At 36.7% G+C, this 18,197-nt stretch overlaps 1 protein-coding gene and 1 pseudogene across 1 annotated transcript in view; one reads left to right on the forward strand and one right to left on the reverse strand.

The window, feature by feature from the left end:
- Nucleotides 1-18,197, reverse strand: part of Ccdc73 (coiled-coil domain containing 73) — a 105,533-nt gene that overhangs the window by 61,353 nt on the left and 25,983 nt on the right. The window contains exons 6-8 of the mRNA XM_048443678.3: nucleotides 10,572-10,610; nucleotides 7,165-7,300; nucleotides 6,892-6,971 (exon numbers count right to left, since the gene is read on the reverse strand). Coding sequence (XP_048299635.3) covers nucleotides 6,892-6,971; nucleotides 7,165-7,300; nucleotides 10,572-10,610 — 255 coding nt within the window. The remainder of the gene's footprint in view (nucleotides 1-6,891; nucleotides 6,972-7,164; nucleotides 7,301-10,571; nucleotides 10,611-18,197) is intronic.
- Nucleotides 2,409-5,847, forward strand: LOC148120700 (sentrin-specific protease 2 pseudogene; annotated as a pseudogene).

The raw sequence follows: 18,197 nt of genomic DNA on the forward strand, positions 1-18,197 counted from the left end.
CATTAGTAGGGACTTTTCTATATCACTACAAATTTAATGTTATTTTAGTTATATTTTATATGTTTTTATATTTGCTTAAGGTATTGTACCTATGCAGTTCATTTAACTATGTAATGTGAATTTCTAGTCCTTGAAAGCTATATTATAAACTACTTAAGGGAACAAAGAAATGCAGGTTATAAATTAGTCTTCTATAACAACCAAACTTATAGTCATGTTACATATGTTTTCAAGGTCAAACATATTTTAGATAGATAGACGGTTTCAAAACACTTCAGAGATCTACAGAATATAGTGTTTAAGATGTTTTACTAACATAAGGCCTTTCATGACAGTGAGACAAGTCGGCTCCTGGCAGTACCAATTTACTTAAAACAGGATGATTAAGTATCAAAGAACCTCCATATGGAGTAACTTTCAATGTGGCAAAGGTTGTCACTGGGCAAGAAATTTACTTTGTCTCAACAGCTGACAGTACGCTGTCCAAATTGGGAAAGTAGAAAACAAAGTAACTGCTGCACTTTGCCAAGACAAGGTGGGAAATCCTTCAAAATTCCTGCTTTACAGAAAAGTCTGAAGACTGAAGATGGATGCTCCACCACCGCAGAGGAACTTAGGTGGCTATCCAGGCAGCCTGCTGTCTTTGTCATATCTATTGTTTGGAAGTTGTTTGCTCTGCACTTCCTGTTTACTAAGGTAATATTATATCTTTCTCTGTTCTTTGATGGGGTTGAAACCTAGATAATTATAGTTACAGCTTTCCATGTTATCAAATTCAGAAAAGAAACTCCATAAGAGATGTAAGTTTTTAAGTTTAAGAAAAATAATAGCTTAAGTTTTGTATCTAAAAAAATGTCTTAAGGTCTAAAAAGATGTATTTGGGATGGTAATACAAGTTATGGTAGAGCATTATTTAGGTTCTAAATAAAACTTTGGACTCATCAAAATGAGATAGATAATAAAATATTTTCTCCAAATGTTGCAAATATAAATGGACCGAACATTATGAATGTAATCCCTACCTGAGAATTGTTGTTGTATATAGTTTTACTACGACAGAGTTCAAACTTTTCCTTTTTATTTAGATAAAGGGGGGAAATGTCAGATATTTGTACACCGTGTGAGAATGTCTTGCTGTGATTGGGGTAATAAAGGTCTGAATGGCCAATGACTAGGCAGGAGAGGATAGGCAGGGTTCCCAGCAGAGAGAAGTCAGGAAGTGAGAGGACTGCATCTGAGCACCCGGGAGATGCCAAAAGGAAGCAGAAGAAGGCAGACATGGGAGACGGAGGAAAGGTAACCAAGCCATGTGATCAAGTGTAGATTAATACAAACAGATTAATTAAATTATAAGAGCTCATGGGAAAAAGCCTAAGCTATGGTCAAGTGGTCAATTTTTTGTTTCTTTGTTTGCTTATTGAGACAGGGTTTCTCTGTAGCTTTGGTGCCTGTTCTGGAACTAGCACTTGTAGACCAGGCTGGCCTCGAACTCACAGAAATCCACTTGCCTCTGCCTCCCAAGTGCTGGGATTAAAGGCGTGTGCCACCACCACCTGGCGAAGCTATAATTAATAAGTCTGTGTTGTTATTTGAGGACTGACGGTCCCAATGAGAAAGCTACTACAGCAAATTGCACCAGCAATTGGTTCAAATTGGGCCAGCTAACAGGGTACATTCAAGGTAGGACCAATTTCCTCGTGAATTACCATTGTAAGCAATAAAAGCTGAGAGTCTCTCTCAAATGGAAGGGAGCTGAGCAGCAAGAACGACTCTGGGAAGAGCCAAGCTCAGGCCAGCTGCCTGGAAGGAGCAGAAACCAGGCAGCTGCTTTGAAGAAGTTTAGGCCCACAGAGTCACGTGGAAAGGACACTATGCAGCCTGTTGAGCTGTCTGCAAGGTAGGCAGTGCTTTCAGGTCTGTCCTGGGCTCCCTTTGTGGGGAGAGGAGACATATGCTTCATTTCACTATGAGAAGTTTTGTCACACAACAGTACCTACTGGGTTTTATAAATGTGAAATTCTGCTTATTCTTTGCAATTAATAAGCATATTGTGAGGAGCCATTTTGAATGGCAATTATGTTTTGTTTTCTGTTATTGACCCTGATGTAAAATTTTCTGAGTGATAAAAATTGTAATCAGGATGAACTAGGTTATTCTGAGATGATCTGGGTAACTTTGTCCTCTACAGAAGGGAACAGAGATGCATGTGATTAGTTCACAGCCCTCCAACCCTGTCTTCCAACTCCTCAACCCAGTTGGGGGTGAGCAGGGCCACCACCCTCCAAAGAACATTGAGTTATCTCGGGTCACATCACAACCAGCTGTGGAATGTTGAAGGCTGTATCTAGGGCAACCTCGGACTCAGGTATCACTTGTGAGGCTTGCCTCGGATGTGTTTGCCTCGCGGGTAAGGCCTGGTGTCTTACACTGAGGAGGACAGTCTGTCTGATTTTGACGACCTGCTTTCTTAGCTGGTTACTTTACTCGAGAGGCACTCTTCTAAGGAAGCAGTCCTAGAACTCCATGGAGTTTCCCACAGTGGACCCTGCTGAACTGCCAACACTTCACTGATTCACCAATTGGTTCCCAACATTGCCCACTCAATTGGCGTCATACTCTGTCTGACCCTGAAACCCCAAATCAACTGTGTTTATGAAGAAAAGCTCTTCATCCAGTGACCGGATAGACTTCTGACCTTAAACAAACTTGTGAATCTTCCATTTACTGGAATAAGTGGTTCTCTGTACATCAGGGTCAGGCACCCAACACAGGCAATCCACACAGTGATACCATGTGGCACCCGGAACAGTGTTGGATGGAGATGAAGTCTGAAGCTTCCAGACAATGTCGAAAAAGGAAGCATGAGGATGAAGGAGGCACGGAGACGGAGTCTGAAGCTTTGAGACATGGTCGAAAATTGAAACTCCAGGATGAGGGTAGAACCAATTGGAAGTTTGAAGATCCAAGCAAGATTCAGAAGAGGCTAGCTCAGGAACAGCAAGATGTATGGTTTCAAAGTGATCCAGCCAGTCAAAGAGCAGCCACAGGAACCATGGGAAGAGAGGCCAAAACAATAAAGATTTTAGACGTGGCCAAAGGTCCACAGGAGCAGGCTGTAACTGGGAGAAAATCTCCTGATGGTGGCAAGGGTTGTAAGCGGCCCTATTGGGTCTTGGAGGAATTTTCCCTAGACCACCATAGGATAAAGTACCAAAAGGTACAGCAGCACCTTCAACACAATGTTGACATGATCTCTGACCCACCCAGGGCTCACAGGGCACTTAAGGATAGTTTGAAGGTTAAAAGTTGTATGGGAGAGCACAGTCATGGATCCAGAACAACTAAGTGTGATGCTATTCAATCCACTCTTTTGCCAAGAGAATGTCTGTCACCAGACAAAATAGTAAAGATGTCTCCAGAAGAATCCTTTGATACAAACAAGAAAGCTGGAGTATACTTTGAAGAAAGAAGGGGACACCACTTCTTTGTAAGTCTGACTTGCAAGGAATACAGGCTCAAATCCTGCATAGTGGCAGCAGCAAGTTACTCCCCAACAAGACGCCCATATTTGCAACAAAGGAAAACCCTGTTGCAGAGCAAGGAAAGTGCAGAGGAACAGATGAAGTCCGTGATATTACCGAGGACATGGAAAAAGAAATCAAGAAGGCACTAGGTCCAGGGCCCCAAGAGGAAATCTTAAGTAGTGCATTCAAATTGCGCATTACTCGAGGAGATATCCAGACCCTAGAGCCTGGTGAATAGTGAATTAGACGAGGTAATTAATTTTTACATGAATATCCTGGTTAAGAGAAGTGAAAAGGAAAGCTACCCTGCTCTTCATGTGTTTAGCACTTTTTTTTTTTACCCTAAGCTAAAACATGGCGGCTACAGTGCTGTGAAGAGATGGACTCGAGCAATGGATCTCTTTGAAAAGGAAATTATTTTAGTGCCTATCCACCAGAACGCACATTGGAGTCTAATAGAAATCGACCTCAGAAAACAGAGTATTATATATTATGACTCAATGGGACACACAGAGCAGAGCATTTGTGAGACCATCTTTCAACATTTACAAAATGAGAGCAAGACTCGAAGGAACGTTGAGCTGAACCCTTTCGAGTGGAAGCAATACAGCATGACATCAGAGGAGATTCCTCAACAGCTGAACGGGAGCGACTGTGGCATGTTTACCTGCAAATATGCAGATTACATTTCTAGAGACCAACCTGCCACCTTTTCTCAGCAGCACATGCCCATCTTTAGGAAGAGGATGGTATGGGAGATCCTGCACAGTCACTGTAACAACCTCCTCCCGGTTGCTATGGCACCCATGTACTTTTCTATCGATGCTTCTCTATACCTCAAGCAGGATGGCTTGAAAATATTGAAAACAGATACTGAGCTGTCCAACAGGCATGAATCCCACTCTCTTCAATGTAGTCCTAGCTTGGGGAGTTCTTCCCAGTGCCGCCTATAGGTTGCATGTAACTACCGCAAGCATAGGAACTGCTGTTCAACCCACATAAGAACACGTTTCAATATATTGTTTAAGGCTAGATTTAGTTTTTGAATTGTTTTTTTTCTTCTTCCCCCCCATGATTGTTTGTTTCATTAACTCATTTGTAAACCTTGGCAGTTGTCATTTTTTAATATTTTATAATTATCAACTCTATTCCTTGTTTGAACTGTTTATCCCTGAAAGTCATGCCCATTACAGTGTTATCCTCTACTGAAGTTCAGAGGGACATCACCCAGAGGAGGCAGGCAGTGTCCACTAGCATCTGTAATGCTGGTGATGGAGCTGTTAAATTGAAGCTGGGAGTATGTTTTATGTATTTTTTTTTAACATTTGAGTATCGTATAACAAAGGAAAATGAATTGTACCAACTGATTCTTTTCTGACCCACCGTACTCTATTGGACTTGCCTAGGTAGTAGGCATATGTGACCTTAGGTTATGGTCAAGCTGCTGCCTGCCTGTCCAGGACTCATGTAGACCTGTGTGACCATAGAAGTGGCCAAGCTACTGCCTCCTTTCCAGGACTCATTATGGTGTGACCATAAGATATGACCAAGCTGCTGCCTGCCTATTCAAGAGTCATGTAGACCTGTGTGGCTCAAAGGGTGTGGCTAAGCTGCTGCCTGCCTGTTCAGGACCCATGTAGACCTGTGTGGCCATAGTGTGTTGCCAAGTAGTTGGCTGCCTGTCCAGGACTCATGTCGACTTGTGTGGCCATAGGATGTGGCCAAGCTGCTGTCTGTCTGTCCAAGATTCATGTAGACCTGTGGGCCATAGCATGTGACCAAGCTGCTGCCTGCCTATAGGACTCATGTAGACCTCTGTGGCCCATACGGTATGGGCTAAGCTGCTGCCTGCCTGTCCAAGATTTATGTAGACCTGTGTGGCCATCAGATATGGCCAACTATTGCATTGCTTGTCCAGGACTGTAAAGACAAGCATTATGGTCATCCAAAGATACAGTCTTTCCCAGAATTATGGGGACCTGCCTTAGTTTTAGAAGCTGATTAAAAATAACTGTAATAGTAAATATCCATTTTTATCTCAGGTCTCATTGAATCCAAACCTCAGCTTTGCTAGGACTGCATTGAATTATTTGAAAAGTTTTTTTTTCCAATTTAAAGTTATGCTTTTTACTTAATTTGTTAGATTAATGTTGCTATATCCCATTCCCACTGTGGAAGTGGGGATTTCGTGTTTAGCATGGACATTGTCAATTATAGAATAATCCATTTTATGTATGAAAATTAGTATTTAACTTTTCTGTTCATTATGTTATAGTTGTGTTAACGCAATTTTTATGTAATAAAGTTTAAAGTTGTCAAAACATAAAATAAATATGAAAATATAGTATAATTTGCCATTCCTCATGTTTTTCTTTCATCCAGAAGAATTTCCCTCAAATTTAAACTAAGAAATACTGGTATATAAGTTAGTAGATATTAAAGATTCTGTCTCCTTCACAGAATAAATGAGGTAGAACCTTGGATAAAGCATGTCTGGTGGGTGAAGATTGTGTGTGATGCAAAATTACTAAATAAAATACTGGCAAATCAAACACAAGAACACATCAGAACCATCATCCACCATGATCAAGTCGGCTTCATCCCAGAGATGCAGGGATGGTTCAACATATGAAAATCTGTCAATACAATCCACCATATAAACAAGCTGAAAAATAAAAACCACATGATAATCTCATTAGATGCCGAAAAAGCTTTCAACAAAATACAACATCCCTTCATGATAAAGGTCTTGGAGAGAGCAGGGATACAAGGAACATATCTAAACATGATAAAGGCAATATACAGCTGGCCAACAGTCAACATCAAACTAAATGGAGAGAAACTCCCAGCGATCCCACTGAAATCAGGAACAAGACAAGGTTGTCTACTCTCTCCTTATCTATTCAATATAGTTCTTGAGGCACTTAGAAGATTTTATCACATCAAGAGATGAATAAACTAAAACATACTATAAACTTCAGTAAAGCAGGAACATGGTTTATATTTTTCATAATTATATTCAGCACTACATATTACTTAGCACATATATATTACTTGAAGAAGAAAGGAAGGAAGGAAGAAGTAAACAAACTATCTAGCTGACACAGTAATTTTTTTTACAGGCTATTCTTATTTCCCTAAGAATTACAGGCCATACCTCTGATGATAAATTGAAAAAATAATATTTTGAATAGATTGGAAAAACATGCATTATATTTGCTACAATCATACCTAATACTTATGAACTTATATTTTGCTAACTTCTATCAAAAAAATACTCAACTGTTTTCTAGCAATATTCCATAATATCTTGTAAGACCAATTATTTTAGATTATAGGTTTTTTTTGCTTAATACATCAATCGTACCTTCTTTAAACTGTCTATTTCAGATTCTTGTTTTTCATTTAAAGTGGAAAGTCTTTTGTTTAACTGTATTGCTTCTTGTACTGTAACATAAAAGATATCAGAAACAGATTATATAAAGAAAACAGTCCTAATACAATGTATAATTCTAACTTAATTTCCATTAAGCTGCCATTTACTATTACTAGTATCAGGTAAGTTTAATTTACTAATAATAAGGAAGCCCACTAAATATTCCCTACTGAATATATAAACTTAGGTAAAATATCAACCTACCATTTTGTTCTAACTTTACATGGTTCTCTCTCACCAATCCAAACTGATCTGTTATTTTAACATAGTACTTTTCAATTTCATTCAGTTGCTTGTGATAATCTTCTTTAGCTAGATGGTGTAAATGGGCCTTTTGTTCCTATTTTCAAGAAATTTTTGAAGTTATATATAAATAAACATATACATATGATAGTCGTCCTCTGATTTTCATAAGCAAGTAATGTTACATGTATGTACAAAGATACAATGATAATAAATAATTTTCAAAATCTAAAGACAAGGAGCCAGACAGATAACTCAGTAGGCAAAGGCACTTGCCACAAAGCCCAATGAACTGAGTCCAGGCCCTGGGAACCACATGGTAGGAAGAGAGAACCAGCTCTCACAAGTTCTCCTCTGACCTAAGTGAGCTAAGTGAGCACATGCTCTACCACACCCCATCCTCACACACAAAGCAGGAATGTAATAAGAAATGGAATGATAGGGACTAAGAACAACACTTTGCAATGAGAGAAAGACAATATAACATCATAGAAAATATACTAAAACTGGAGACATAATTTGTAAAATTTGAATCCTACTCAGAAGGATTAATACTACAAATTTATTAAAAATTTATATCCACTTAGGTCATTACTATTATCAATTACTAAGGAACAGAAAATAACGAACCAAATTTAAATACCATTAATTTCTCACAAGAGAATTACACCAATTCTTAGCAGATATGCAAAAATCTAGCCCAATTTAACTGGAATCTAATGGAACATTTTCAAGCCAAGAACACTTTCACTTTCAATACATACTTATGTAGCCTTTAAGAGAACACTGTCTATTACATATTAATTTATGATCCCACAATAGTCTCCTTAGCCTTTCAGCTAAAAAGCAGTAAGTAGGCAGTCAAACTCTACAAAAGTTAATAATCTTGTTAGAGAAAAATACAACAAAGTCTGGAGATTCCTTTCACAGGCACTCCTTATCCACAGAACTCCATATATACTAACCTGTACCATACTTAGTCCAAAAATCCTTGGCTTGGTGCCAAAGTAAAATCCAAGGAAAATGAAATTTCATTGATTTGCATGAAAATGAAATTTCATTGATTTGCATGATAAAATTCTGATTTTCAGATACTCCAGACTATTCACGGGTCATGATAAATAAATACTATTAAGACTTATAAATTCCATGGGCACCTTTAGCTCTCTGGGCCATATATGGACATTTGAACCTGTGGGCACAAGGCATGCACACTGTGCACAGACACAATATATATAGATCAATAATATAAATTGAGACGCTTTATTCTGAAAGAAAACATACTGTCACTCAGAATTTTATCAAAACTTTTAACGCTGAAATTTTGTTTTAATTTGAAAGAAAAAGACATCTTTCTTCTTTCTCTTTCCTTAAAGGAAAGTAATATACAAAGAGAAGTCAAACATGCCTTAAAGGTTTTACTACATTAAGCAGACAGTAGTGTACAGCTATAATGGTCATCTGGAACTTTAACTATGTACACTATCAGCTGCTTGGTACACTATATACAATAGGATTTTCCTCAGTGATCAAGTTGTAGTAATGGCTAATTTGATGTTCTAAATTTACTTTTCAATGTATTTTGTTGCATTATTATTGGTAATGATCATGACTTTTCCTAGGTGAGATAGACAGAAAAATACTTTGATCTGTAATGTGTTAGTTTCTGTAAGGGTATATCTCCACCTTTACAATCCGTCTTTACAGGTAAGTCAGTTTCCTGAACTCCCTGTAGACCAGCATTTGTTAGGAGTTAAATGTTCACCTCTATGGAGTTATGGACATCTTTAAAATTTCTCAATACTATTTTTAAGTTATTTATTTTAGGACACTCTGCTGTTCTACAAGTTCTGTCTGGACAATATTAGAATGTCTACCCTGTTTTCTGACTTGCCATAGTGCTAAATAGTATAGAAGATAATGTTCTACTTTCATAAAATAAGAATAACATTGAATAAAGTACCATGAGAAGTAAATAATAGAATAATAAATTAAGAATTATAAGATATAAATATAATGTTTAAAAATATAGTTTTTAACTTTTACATGAGAATATTGTCCCTGAATGGGCAAAAAATATCAATATATCAATATTTAAGATAACTTTAATGAAAAGTGATATAATGCTTTCAACTGTCAGGAAAAAATATAACTTATCATTCACACACTAACAAAAAACTTGGAGATATTTCTGTTGTATTTTTAAAGATTATGAGTATCTGTTCAATGAAATTTTAAACTGGAATAAAGTAAAATACATTTTACGTGGCCTTTGATCCTTCACTGTAGCCTTATCTCCCAGGTCAAAGGGCACATTATTCAATTTCTCTATATTTTGTGTAAAACCACTGTAGCGTTGAAGATGACTTTCAGCAAAATGTCATGGTACTTACAGCTAAAGTGGAATATAGTTTTTCAGCTTCTTAATTAAAATCACAGTTTAAAATAGTCTGATAATATCATCTTTATTCTCTCCAGTTGAATAGCAACAGAATTTTCACATCTTATATTCAATCAAGCCTAACAATCTTCCTATTATTTTTAACACCTCAAATAATTTCAAGAAGCAAAATATTTAAAATGGTATTCAATGTTACAGCAACAATCTTCATTTCTTATCTATGTGATAGCCAAAATATAGCCAAAAGTTAATTTTACTTGCTTTACAGTCTATTCCAAAGAATGAGATTGTAATAGCATAAGCCCACCCAAGAAGTCTTCTGAAGATTTAAGTAGATATAGTAAGAATTCTGTTTAATTAAAACCACAAAAATAGTCAACAACAACAACAACAAAAATCTCTTCCTTAATCAAATACAAGGGAGAATATTAAAAAATAAGTATTTTATGAAATGTTATTCTGTAAAGTAAATATTAATTTTATATGCATAGAAATAAAAAGCAAATACTTATCTGAATAATAACAAGTACTATACCATAAATTATCACAAATGTAGAACAATAAAGAATGAACATTACCACATACTTTATTTATTTGTAATATGTAAGCATTAAGAAATATGGCTGGGCAGTGGTGGTGCACTTTAACCCCAGCACTCTGGAGTCAGAGGCAGGCAGATCTCTGTGAGTTCAAGGCTACCCTGTTCTACAAGAACTAGTTCCAAGACAGGTACCAAAGCTACACAGAGAAACCCAGCATCAGGGAAAAAAAATCTACAAATAAATTTGCAAAATTTATCTAAGTTATAATGACTTTGAAATTGTGGCAGGCCTTTATACTGTAACAATACCCAATATCAATTTTCTGTATTTTTTTTTACTAAAAGTCATGTTTAAATTACAGTATTACTTATGGATCTTGTGTTCTAATCCAAGTGGTAAAAATATATATTATCCAATTTTCTTACCATTTCACTCACTTTCTTCTGTAAAGAATATTGAGAAACCTTGAAAAGAGGAGAAAAATCTATTAAAATTCTTTACTATAAATTCCTTCTGACATCAAAACTGCATGCTACCAAATGTGGATTTATCTCCTATTACAACTTTTAGTGATTTTTTTTTCAAATTTTTTGTAGTAACTCTCTTCCTTACAACACCAGTATATTCAAGGCTGTACAGTGTCTTGTGCCTATAATCCTAGCACTTGGAAGGAAGGGGAAAGCCAGCCTGGGTTACACAGTTGAGATCCTGTCTTTATTGCTTTTGTTCACAATATACTTACAGGAATACTATCACTACATCTGTTCCTGGGATACTGCTTGAATAAGACAGATCCCTGGCCTAAGAGTGTAGTTTCTGGTCCAGTAGTAGAAGACAGACAATGAGTGGTAAGAACTGTATCATATTAAAGAATGGTAACTTCAAGAAACTGCATCTGGTAGCGTTTGATACTTCACACTAGTGTTTGTTGAAGGACATATTAAAGAACAAACAAACAAAGGAATAAAAATTATTTTAAGTAAAAAAAAAAAAAACTCACGACCTTCCATGAGTACTGACTACTTTAGTGCTTCTGGCTTTAGTAAACTGTACTTTAAAGAAGAGCTAGAGGGATATGACGGCAAAAGATGTCCCAGGCTGTAGGACTCTTAAAATTTACAATGGCTATATAAAACACAGTAGCCCAATGTTTAACTTCACCAGTTTACCTAATCCCTCTCATGTTTATAGGCTTACCTAGTTTTCAGCTTTTTAACAATGTGAATTATTCTGAAATGTGCTTATATTTCAATTTTGTAGTTAGTCATTTTAGTAGAAAAATTTCAAAAAGTAGAATTTCTAAGGTTTGTTCTTTTTAAAAAAATTACAAAGTTACTTTTAATACTTTGGACTAGGAAGGAAGGACTACAGCTCCTCACTCCCAGGAGTGGTCCAGAGGGAGAGAAGCTACCTGAGGGGACTCGCTGCCGACTCGGGGCAAAGGGAATGTCATCAGTGCTGCCACCTGTGACCATTACAGAAGGAAGCAGGTGTGTGGTGAGTCTGGTGCCAGGCACACAGGTGAAGGGCTCAGAACTACTGGGGTCCCATGTCTTTCTCATTTGCCTTTTTCTGCATCTGCTGCAAGATCTCCAAATCCCCAGGTCTAGTAGAGGATGGTCATTCTGTTTCTCTGCTTTCAGACAGCGACAGAAGCCCTTCATCTCTGGCCTTCCCTTAACTGAGTGTCGCTCTGCTTTCTCATAGTTTTCTTGCAGGCCAGCTCATACTGGATTCATTTTTGTTTTACAAAATTGTCACTTAGTCCTCCAGAATAACCAAGCTAAACTCTAACCAGTCATGTATGAATTCTCATTTTCTTCAATAACTTAGATTTGTTAAACTTTAAGAAAAATAAAATAACTGTTTCACATTCACTACAAAACAAATGCCTTAGCTAGCTGCCATATCCTCAACAGAATAGGTTATGTGTAAGTCACTTCTTCAGTAAATACTGAGTGCTTGGACCCTGTAAGGAAAGCCCATGAATGTAGGTACTGGGGGTAACAACAATGGACCCAGGAAATGCTTGCCCACTTTTATTCTGAGGAAGATATGCCATAAGCAATGTATGTAAGTTAAACTACATGGTATATTAGATATTGATAGGAGTTAAAGAAAAACAATCAGGAAATGTAATTTCATTGCATGGTCAATAAAGGCCCTCCTGAGTCAGCAACTTGTGATTAAAGTCTTAAGAAAGAAGGAAGAAAATTTCAACAAGTTCAAAGCCCTTAACACAGTCAATAACTTTTTTTGTATCTTTGATTCAATGAACTAGAATGCTCATGTGGAAAGAAGGAAGTAAATGGGAAAAATAACCAAAAATGACTTCAGAAATGGCAGAATGCAATCATTGTTAGCCTTGTAATTTGTGGTAGGAGTTAGATTTTTGCAAATTCATTAGGGAGCTTCAAGAAAATATGCTGATTGTTGTTATAAAGAATTGCTCTGATTTAAGTTAGTTCAAGGAGTGAACAGAGACGATGCTGGAACATATTTTATTGAAACCAGTCAGCCATTTATACAAATAGTGGAAACATACATTTATTTTGTATGACATTATGACATGATGCTGTCATCTGCAAAGTTATTGCTTGAGAACTGTGTAAATTACACTAAAACTGCATAATGTTTAAAACTCATTATATACATGTATTAAACTATATATATTTTAATCAAAAGTATATGTATCTGTTTCTGAATAGAGTTGAAATCCAAACTAAGTATAAATAAAATAAATACTATATAAATAAAATGTGGCATATAAAAGATTGAGAATTACTCATGTATTTATAAAGCGGTCCACTTTCACCTGGCTAATTAGCACATTTAAATCCTTAGCCCAGACTAGAATACCGGGATGCAACTGCCTGAACACAGTACCTACGAAAGCATAAAACCAGTCTTCAACTCTACTAACTGACAATTAGGACCTTATAAAACTAAAACGTTTCTCCACAGCAAAGGAAACAATTAACTGAATTAAGAGACAACCTACAGAATGAGAGAAAATCTTTGAGATTTTCTCAAAGAATTAAAAAGAATTCAAAAAACTAAATAGCAAAAAATCAAATAACCCACCCAATAAATGTGCTAATAAAATTAACAAATAGTTATCAAAAGATGAAGTACAAATATCAAAAAATGTCCACTCTTGCTAGTTCTCAGACAACACAAATTAAGTGTATATCATCCCACCCAGTCAGAATGACAGTCATTCAGACAGCAATTCCAAGCTTGGTGATGTACACCTTTAATCCAAGCGGAAGACAATGGGAAACAGATCTCTGTAAGTTCAAGACCACCACCTGGTACATAGCAAGTTCCAACCTAGTCAGGGTTACACAATGAGACCCTGTCTCAAAAAATAAAAAAGTTCCCAAGGATGTACACAAACAGGAACGTTTACATGCTATTGATGTGAATGCAAACCGGCCCAGATACTATGGAAGTCAGCATCTCCCATAGGGCCCAGCACATCAACATATGACAGAGATGCTTGTGCACCAATATTTACTGCAGCAATCCCTAACAGCTAAGTATGGAATGAATCCAGGTACTCACTAGCAGAGGACTGGGTAAATAAATATGGTAAATAATAAAAATGGAATTTTTAGCTAAAAATAAAAAATAAATTATGTGGTTTACAGGAAAATAGGCACAATTAGAGATGATCATATTAAGTAAATCAAATAAGTCTCAGAAAGACAAATACAGGTTTTCTTTCATTTGTGGTTCATAGGTTTTACATAGATACATAAAATCATGTGTATATATGACATGAAAGTAGATGTGGAACTAGGGGAACAAGAATGAATAATGGGAGGGCATGGGGAAGATGGGCTAGAACATTGTATATTTATATGAAAAATATCCTAATGTAGCCCAGTAGTATATGCAATAAATATAAGTCAGTGAGCTGTTCCTAATTGCAAAGACATTCAGTATACCAACACAAAAAAACCTTGTTTCAAACTAAAACTTGTTCAAAAATAAAAGTTATCCTATGAAAAACGAAAACCCTAACCATGTTTTATAAAGCATACAAAGCTCAGTACCCATCTCCTGCATGTGTGCACAACCCGGGAATGATAACTCAAACTTTGAGATTCGGGGGAAAAAGGAAGTATTCTAAATGAGTTCTGTAGAAAAGTTACATGACATAATTTCAGCAGAAAATGTACTTCCTGTGAAGAGGGGCTAGCAAATTAAAATTTATGAACCACATCAAACACAAAGACCTCCAAGGGGAAACTCAGCAGGCAGACACTGCAAACAGGAAGACTTGACCCCCAATAATTAGAGATAAGAGATAAAAATCTCAAAGATATAAAATTATTTTATACAATTAAAGACGTAAAAAACAAAGTAAAAAGCATGAGAAAAGTATAAGTCGCTATAAAAAAGGCAGATTTGAAAGTGTACCAAATTGAACTTCCATAAAACAGAAATGCAGTTATAAAATAAAAAACTTAATGGACAAGTTATATGACAAATAAAACATAGTTGAAAAATTAGTGAACTATAAGATAAATGTAAAGAAACAACATAAAACACAGCAAGCTCACAGAGATAAAGAGTGTGAGCGTACGAAGACACGTAAGGCACTCTGAAAAGATTCAAAATGTATCTTCTACTAAAATGGAAAGGAGAAAAGATGAAGATTATTGGGGAAGATAAAACTTGAAGTCATCACAGTTTAAAAGGTCAAAAACATTAATTTCACATCACAAAAATATATACCTTCAATTATATAAAATTAGAAGGATGGTAAATATTTGGGTGAAAAAAATTATGACTCCACTTAGAGAGCTATAGGTCTCTTTTCAAGATTTTAAAAACATATATGCAGTTTCATAGCAAAACTGAGAGAAAAGTACAAATATCCCATAGACTCCCTGCTCTCCTAACACAAGAGCAACCTCCCTGACTATTAACATCTCTTTCCCTCCTTCCCTCCCTCCCCCTCTCCTCCCCTCCCACACACAAATTATGTGCCCGTTACAATTAGTGAGCCTAAAATGACACATTATCACTCAAAGTCCACAGATTATAACAGGGTTCACTCTTGAACAGTCTATGTATCTGGACAAATGGATAATGATATGTACCCAGCACTACAGCACCACACATGGTGTTTCCACTATTAACATGCTTCATGCTCTTTTTTACTTTTTTCCTCCGCTTTTTAACAAATAATATTTAATTTTGTAAGAAACAGCCAAATTGTCTCCACAGCTTTTCTGTGATCTGGATTTTGGTTATTTCAATTTTAAAGGACAGTGTTATTTTTGACACTTTACTTTGCAATTCCTTCATAGTATATGATGTGGAACATCTTTTTATATGAGCACATGTCATCTGTCTGTGTATCTTTGGTAAGGTTTGTGTTAAGATCTACAGCATATATTTTATTTGAGTTGTTTGTTTTCCTGTACTAGGTTCAAGAGGAAACTTGATGTGATAGAGAGCAGTCTGCATCAGGAGTGCCTTCTGTGAATATTGTCTTCTCTCGGGAGCTTGTCTTTCACTATGTTGAAAGTCTTTTTGAAAAGCAGAAACTTTTCATTTCCATGAAGCCCAGTTTACCAGTCACTGCATGGATCATTCCTTTGGTCTCATGCCTCAAAAGCCAATGCCAAACCCTCCTAGATTTTTTTTCTTACATTGTTTTCTAGAATTGCTATAGTTTTGTCTTTCACAATTTGGTCTCTGATCCATTTTGTTATTTTTGTGTCAACTGTATGTCTGTGTTTAGAGTCAGTTTTTCACAATGCCCACTTGTTCCAGTATCATTTGTTGATGAGGATGTTTTTCACCTTTATTCGAAGACCTTTTGTGTCACATGTCCTCTGTCCTCCTGACATCATTCAAATGGCTAAGACATATTCATGGATCAAAACATACACATAGTCACAGCTCCAAGAATTCTGTTCTCTTTCATCAGCATGATTGGGTGAGACTTAAGACCATTAAACTTCAATAGTAAAAAGAACAAATTACTAAATATGCCTTCATATCTGCCAGGGTCATTAGTGTCCTATAGTCTATAAGAACAGTATAAAGTTAGTGAGAAAATAATGAGAGAGAGCTATAGAGGTCATCTATCTCTGTAGTTCCTACCCAGTTTAATCACATTCAACCCATCTTCCTCTTCATGTTTCTGGACAGTCGATAAAACTGACTCTTCAGGTTCACTCCTATTATACAGAGTAGATAGTGGACATACTTTATTACTCTATAGAAATGATCTTGTTTGAGAAATAATAATATAGTTCAACTTCTTCATTTTACTTAAATGAAACTTGAAGTTCAAGAAAACTGTGTCTTGCCACATTATACAATAAGCCATTAATCCACAAAAACATCAGCAAAATTATCTAGACCTTTAGACATACTGTTTTGTTAAGGAAAGTCTCTCATTTGAAATCAACTGGGTACTATGATTATAAAGAAAAAGGAAAATTCAAATAATCTATCACAACAAAAATATTTTCTCTGTTTCTTTCTTTTTGGGGTGTATGGTTTTCTGTTTCTATTTGTTTTCGAATTCAATGGTTAGAAGCCCTTGACTATGAGCTCCACAATGTGTATGGTAAAAGGGCCAGTCAAAGAAACATCCTGATCTGAAACAAAAACCAGTTAAAGAAACATACTTTGACCCTAAAACCAGAGTCAAGGAGACACACTGCCCCTGAACTGAGGTCTTCTGCCTCAGCATAAAAACCAACCAATCCTTGAGCAGACAAACCAGTCAATAATTGATAACAAAATCCAGTCAATCTCTGAGCTTGTCCAAACTCAGGGATTGAAATCCGACCAATTCCCACCTAGAAAATAAATCTTCACACCCTAGACAAACTCCGCCCCTAAGAAGCCCTATATAAGCCTGTACTGCTCAGTTGGGAGCTGCCTACTTCCACTGAGGCAGAGGCAGCCACAGTCTTGACTTTCTCCCTCCCATAAATCTCTTGAATTAGTTTTGGTTGAAGACCTTCTTTCCCCAGACTGGAGTGGGGCAGAGAAGTAACAACTTTTCATTTTGCCAGAGCAGAAGAAAACTGCTACATTTCTGCTACGGGAGGGCATCTCGCTTAACAGAGTCAAGCAGATAAGTAACAACTTCCACTGGAGCACAGACAACAGGCAACTCTGAGGGGAAACTCCCCTTAGCAGAGGCAAGGAGAGCTTGAGCTGTAACAGCTCCCTGGGAGAACTACATTCCTATGGGGAAACCATCCCCACCAGAACACAGCTATAGGTACAGCCTGGTTTCCTACGACCAGGATACTTTTCCTTTCAGAATTGGATGGAATACTTGCAACATGCAGCAAATATCCAGTTAAGGCCAGAATTTTGTTTTTGGTTTTTGAGAGAGGGTCTCTCCCTTATGTAACCACAGCTATCCTAAAACTCACTATGTAGACTGGCCTTGAACCCAGACATCTGCCTTTCTCTGTCTCCCAAGTGCTAGAATATTTATTAACTTTTAAGGACCACAGATAAATTGCAACATATAAGACTTGTTTTCCTCACACATGAAATGTTAAAAACTATAGCTATTTACCTATTGTGGCCGTTTGAATAAGAATAGGCCTCACAGACTCAAATGCTTAGTCACGAGGGGTGGTGCTATTTGAGAACGATTAAGAGATGTGGCCTTGTTAGAGTAGATGTGGCTTTGTTAGAGGAAGTGTGTCACTGGGAGTGGGCTTTTCAAAAGCCCAAGCCAGATCCAGTCCTACTCTCTCTGCCTTTGGATCAGGATGCAGAACTCCCAGTTACTTCTCTTACACTATGTCTGCTTGTGTGCTACCATGCTCTCCACCATGATAACAATGGACTAACTTCTAAAACTGTAAGCAAATCTCCAATTAAATAATTTCATTTATAAGAGCTGCCTTGATCATGGTGTCTCGTCACAGCAATAAAACAGTAAGTCACCTACATTGCAGTAACAAACAATGAAGGCTTCTTTAATATACATATACTATATGTATATGTGTATTCGACTTAATATCTGCATATACTATTTAATATACTATAAT

This window comes from Myodes glareolus, chromosome 10, assembly GCF_982192425.1.
Source record: "Myodes glareolus chromosome 10, mMyoGla1.1, whole genome shotgun sequence".
Taxonomy (NCBI): Eukaryota; Metazoa; Chordata; class Mammalia; order Rodentia; family Cricetidae; genus Myodes; species Myodes glareolus.